This window comes from Lycorma delicatula, chromosome 5 (assembly GCF_047948215.1).
Source record: "Lycorma delicatula isolate Av1 chromosome 5, ASM4794821v1, whole genome shotgun sequence".
Taxonomy (NCBI): domain Eukaryota; kingdom Metazoa; phylum Arthropoda; class Insecta; order Hemiptera; family Fulgoridae; genus Lycorma; species Lycorma delicatula.
Window position 1 is genome coordinate 159336077 of NC_134459.1, and position 6000 is coordinate 159342076.

Below are 6000 nucleotides of genomic sequence, written 5' to 3' on the forward strand. Positions count from 1 at the left end.
GTACTGTATAATATTTTTTGTTTGGGTAGTTTATATTCATGTTTTAAGTTTTACTTTTTGTTATCCTCAGTTTTGTACTCCTTTAGTTAACCTATTTTTTAGTCACGTTTGTGTGATTAAAATTTATAACATTTCATCATTTTTCCATTGATGATGTACTTCATTAAAGCATATAATTCAGCTATCAGTATCATATGATCAAGGAAGTATTGCATCTCAAATTAAAGTATGATAGGAATGAAATGACATGATCAAAGCCAATTTTATTAACCTGTTTGTGTAGATCACTAAAATTACTCACCTAAGGTCACATGGCTAATAACCATAGAAGTTAGTGCCATTTAAAACTCATAAAAATATCTATATCCTGTATCCTGGATAAGATAATAGTTCATAGCCAGCCATCTTGTTTTATCCCACCAACCATTTATCCTTTTTGTTATCCTTTTTCTACCATTACATCACTGTTTATAATATCCACTTAACTTTATCAAACACCATTTCCTTAGGTGTATCTCTTGGTCTCTTCCCATTTACATAATTGATCATTTTTCTAAATATTTTTTGTTAAAAGCATGTATTTCTAAATAAAAGCTTGAATTCAGCATGTGTTGCCGTAGTATAATCATGTACTTACGAAAATCAGTTTTTCTTTTCTGTAAGGAAAAGTACGCAATTTAAATCAAATGTTGCTTGTCTCTAGGTTTTTTGTAGTGCTTGATTATCATGATCCCCTGAATTTAAAAACACAATTTTAGATGTGAAAAGTTCCAGAAAGATGTACGTTGACCTGTTTTTTCCTGATATCTTCAGACAAGTGAATTTTCTATGGATTTCCTTAATGGATCAATTTACATGAATTTTGGTACAATCATTTCTGCATATGGAGCATTGATGCCATTTAATTTTGGACACAATCTGTCAAGGTGGCAGGGATTTACAGACCTTATGGGTTCCGTATCTTTATTATTATTTTACCCGGAGGGTAAAGTTTTACGCATAACTTCATGCTCCTTGGGTAACTAAGATATTTTGTAATGGTGCTTGATCTTATTCAAACTCCCCCATAAAGGAGTGAGGACAAAAACCCGTTTTTATTTTTTCTTGTTTCTGGACTCAAAGTCGGATTTTTGTATTAATGAAATGATTCTGTTACATTATTATCACACTTTGTTTATTTATTTAAGAAATATTATTTAGGGGTGGGGGAAAATAGGTATTTTTTTCTTCAGTTATTGTTTTTTTGATACTTTAAACTGGATTGATTTTTATGAAATTTTATGCAATGAATTTTTAATATGGTTCTTTGATGCCATTTAATTTTGGTTACCATTGATCAAAGGGGTGGGGGAGGTACATTCACCATTAGTCCGTATCAAAATCTTACTTGAAGATGAAAATAATACTTTTAAAATAACATTTTACTTAAAAAATTTATGTTCAAGTTAAGTTTCCTTCTTAATAATAATCTGTTGAACGTGAAGCCCTCTGCAGCCAAAGTTGTATAATATTGATGGTGAAGCCAGTAATTTATGCAACTCTTTGCCAGCGCTTTTTTTTAGTTTCATCTCATAAAAATGAAAAATTGATTATTTTTTTTGTTAAAGATGTAATCTTTCTTGTTTTTGTTTTATTTTTCTTTAACAGACTGATAGTGCCTTTCGACGAACACTACAATATGCTATTTCTCTAGGAGGAGATACAGATACTATAGCTAGTATGGCAGGAGCACTGGCTGGATCATATTATGGTTACGATGTTATTAATCAAAATATTCAAAAACATTGTGAGGCATTGGACAAAGTAATTGACTTCGCAGATAAAATTTATAAATTAGTTAAATAATATGTTGTAATTTTGTTTTTAGAAATAAATTATTCATTTTAATTTGTACAGTATTTTGATTATTTTAGTGAATTTTTTAGTAGCAGTTAAATATCTGAGTTCTGGATTGTTGCATAGGAATGTTGATTATGTAATATTTTTGTTTAATTATGTAGATTCTTTTCAAAGTGACATTATTTATTATTTTTAAAGATTACTCATTCTTTTATTCTTCAGTAAAGTTTATTGTAAAATAAATTTAAAAAATATAATATTTTTTCTTTATTTAACTATTACTAAAGTTTTAGTCACATTGATAACTTATATTAGTATTTGTAATTAAATTATTTTTAAATATTTTTTTATTAACTAGTTTGATAAGATGTATTAATTACTGTAGGATTACGTATCTTACACCCACTTTACAAGTACCACTCCGTTTATAATTAGTTAGTGGTTTCTTTCCCATTGCCTCCTTCTCTGATTTGTTAGCAGCATGGAATTAATGTCTCTTCCAGTGAATTCTTACTAATATAAGTAAGTTAACAGCCATTAAAAAGTTAAGAATTAACCAGATCAAAATTAAATATTGCAATTATTAAATATAAAAAACTTTCAAAATACTGGAACTTCTTTCTAGGTTCTGTTTGGAATGGTCTTTATGAAATGTTACTTTATTTTATTTCTGGAGATAATGAAATATCTCCAATTAATGGCAATTGTTGCGTTCAAGGTTGAACTTTGTCTTTTTCATTAACTTTTAAAGAGTATGGTATCACATGGTGACAGTTATAAGATGAGACTTAAAACCATCCCAGCATATTTGAATCTTTCACATACTGTAACTCTATCACACAAAGAAATTGTCTGTCCACACTCTATCTCTGCACTATTTCAGACTAGATGATAGTGTCTCAGCCTTCTATCAAAATTATCCTAGGTTCAAATTCCAGTCAGGCATAGTATTTTTTGTATGCTACAAAATTTTCATCCACATTCCCATGCATAAATATCAACCTTATGTAATGAATTAATCACTAGCCTCAGAAAAATATGGGCTGTGCTTTTTGTATGAGCTTAAGTAGTGGCTGAATGTTCATAATCCAAAGTAACTAATTTAATGTTATGTTCTGTGTTAATTTTAATATTATATTTTTTTGGACCATTTAAATTATGCATTTATGAGCAATGATGTTTGTGTTAACATCCCATTTACCACAAATGTGCAATATATATAGTCCATTTCATGTATCGAATATGTTGTCACATAATACGCTTGGTCCCTTAGAATTTATCAACAAGAAACTACACAATAGCATTCTCTATCCAGGTATGTTAATGCCAATTATTTTGCATGTTAACAAGATTCATACGGTGAGTGATTATGCTTTGATTCATGTTTATGTTTTCAGTGTAACCATTTAACCATATGGAAAAAAAGTTCCTGTGTTTTGAAAGTCAAGTTCAAGGATAGAACTTACCAATCCTAGCCAAATATGTGTCTTAAATCCTTACATCCTAACTTGCCTCTTATACTAACCAAGTATCTAAAATAATATAAAAATCATATTGGGAATGATTAGCCCTGAGCAAAATCAAACACTGAAAGTTGCAGTTGTAAAATTTAGATAACATCATTGGTAGAGATCATTTCTATATACTAATTTTGTACATATTATACAAATGTCTTATTTATTTGATGTTGAGGCCTAAAGAACTCCTTTTTTCTATCCTCTTCTTTCAGTCAATTCTTTTCTGCATCTTTCATGTGCTTCATTCTCTTAACTTTTACTTCATTCTTAGCTGCTATTCATTATTTTCCCTTAGATCTTTTCTCAATCATTTGGTCATGTGCTTAAAAAAATCTGTCTCCTCATTCCAGTCAAGTACCCCTATCACACAAATATTACTATATAATTGACATGAAATTTATGATTCCAAATATTAATAAATGGCTTGAGATTTTTATCAGGATGATGGGAATAAATAAATGCATAATATAATGTAAGTGTTGAAATAAAATTTCTAAGAAGTATGATTTTTTATTAGATGACTGGTTGAATTAGAAAATAAAAAAATATTGGAAGACTGAATACAGAATTTTTAGGGAGCAGGTAAAAGAAAGGTTTCATTGCTTTTGATGTGTAAGAATGGATGAGAAAGGATTAATAGAAAAATATTGGATATGTCATGTATGAAAGACATCAGTAGGAAGATCATGGTTGTTTTGAATAATCTAGTTGAAAGTTCAGAGCAAAATTAGATGTGTTTACTAGATTATTCTTTGAATATGATCATGTTACAAAAAACTTTCACAGTCGGGTAAAATATGATCATGTCAAAGAAAAATTAATGACTAAAAGTAGAAAAATATGCGATAGCAGTAATGATTGAAATATTTTATCTATATGTTTATATAGTAAAGTAAGGTGGACAATGTACGGAACATGCTAATTATGTGTTGATTAGGAATGAATAGTTTGAGAAAGAATTGGGAAAAGTCTTCTGTGGTAGTTTGGTTAAGACCAAACCCATTCCCTTGACCTTGATAAGTCAAGGGGGTGGAAGAATGGATGTTTATATGGCGATTGAAAAAGATGTAGGAGAGAGGGATGAATCTGAGAGGAAGGATAAAATGATAATGTTTGTAAAGTTAAAGAATAGTAACTGCATCAGGAAGGAAGTGATAAGTCGGGTATTACCTCTGATTAATTGAAACTAGCTCATCGATAAATATATTAAACCATGATTAATAATTAATTAAAAATAAAACACATTTTCAGTATGAGCTAGTGTATATGAAATCTTTGGAACATTTTCATTATAGTGAATATGATCAATGAAAGCAGAGTGTATTGGTGTTTCCATATTTAACCCTATTTTTAGATTATGTTGGTAAATAAAAGGAATTTGAAAGAAGAGGTACAGTTTGAATCTTTTTTACAAGATTATATTTATAAATGCACTGTTGTAATGATATACATTAGTAATAGTCTCAGAAACCTCTAGAAGTGGAGTAATTACAAATTAACTGTTGGATTAATTTTCAGGTCTTTATTTTCTCTGGAAAAATGCATTCATTAGATGGGAAAAAGTTAAAAGAAGAACTGTCAAATGAAAATTAATAAAAGAAGAATAAAAATGTTAGCAAATGAAAACTTGACAATTTTTCTGTGTCAAATAAGGATTCATATTAGGTGATGAGAGTACAAATGATGCAAAATATTTGTAATTTTGAAAATAAAAGAAAGCAAAAAATAGATGTAATATTCATTATTTTTATAACAGCTTATTAGAACCTAATAAAGTATATTAAAAAAAAACTAGTAAATGAATAATTAAATGAAGAATTTATTTCAATTTTATTAAAATTGTTGGAATTAACTGAAAAAAAATAGTTTATATTGAAAAGAATAGAACATTTATAACCTAGAAAAAGAAGACTAATGATTTAAGAAATTATGGATGGATTAAAAATTAAATATCAAGAATAATTTTACTGAATGAAAATGATTCATTAATTTTAAACAAAATAATCTGAGATCATTTTTCTTAATAATCCAGTTGTTTGATGTAGACTAAGGAAATTGCAAAGAAAAATTAATGATTGTTGGAATATCAGTATGATTATTGAATAAAATATGGTTACAAATCAGACCAGCCAAATGCAAAAGCTAGTACTACTCTGATGTGTGCAATCACTATTCTGTAAAATTTTAAATCAAAATTTCTAAAAAATGGTTGTATCATTTTTATTAAATTTTATTCTTTTAACACTATCTCTATTATCTTTTTTAGTACTTTTATTTTAATTTATTTATTTTTAGCACCTGTGGTCAATTTTCATGAAATTGATTAGAAAAAAAATCGCTTTTTTCATTTTAAACTGCTCCACATTATCAGTTTTCATTTTAGAAAGGAGTTCGAGGGACTTCACATTGATGAAATATCAAATCTTTACAACTATCTATATATATATATAAATAGTACTTGGCGGTGAGCGGATTTATTGACTTCGGCAATCTCTGACAGACTGCTCAGACTACACACTTTCATTCGCTATGGAGTGTAGAACATTGTGTGTTTGCTGTTGAGCAGTTTTTTTTTAGAAACAATGATTCTGTGGTCATGGTTCAGTGTCTTTTCCTTCAAAATTTTAAGGTTGAATGTCAAGGT

The 6000-nt window shown here is 28.4% G+C and overlaps 1 protein-coding gene across 2 annotated transcripts in view; it reads left to right on the forward strand.

Annotated features, from left to right (window-relative positions):
• LOC142325541 (ADP-ribosylhydrolase ARH3-like) overlaps positions 1–5603 on the forward strand; it is a 51362-nt gene extending 45759 nt beyond the window's left edge. Inside the window, exons 6-7 of one of the 2 annotated variants that reach the window (XM_075367417.1) lie at positions 1648–1803; positions 4875–5603. In XM_075367417.1, coding sequence (XP_075223532.1) covers positions 1648–1803; positions 4875–4949 — 231 coding nt within the window. In that variant the 3' untranslated portion in view covers positions 4950–5603. Of the gene's footprint in view, positions 1–1647; positions 1804–4874 lie in introns of those variants that run through there. The other variant, XM_075367418.1, reaches the window with a different exon arrangement.
• The last annotated feature ends 397 nt before the right edge of the window (positions 5604–6000 follow it).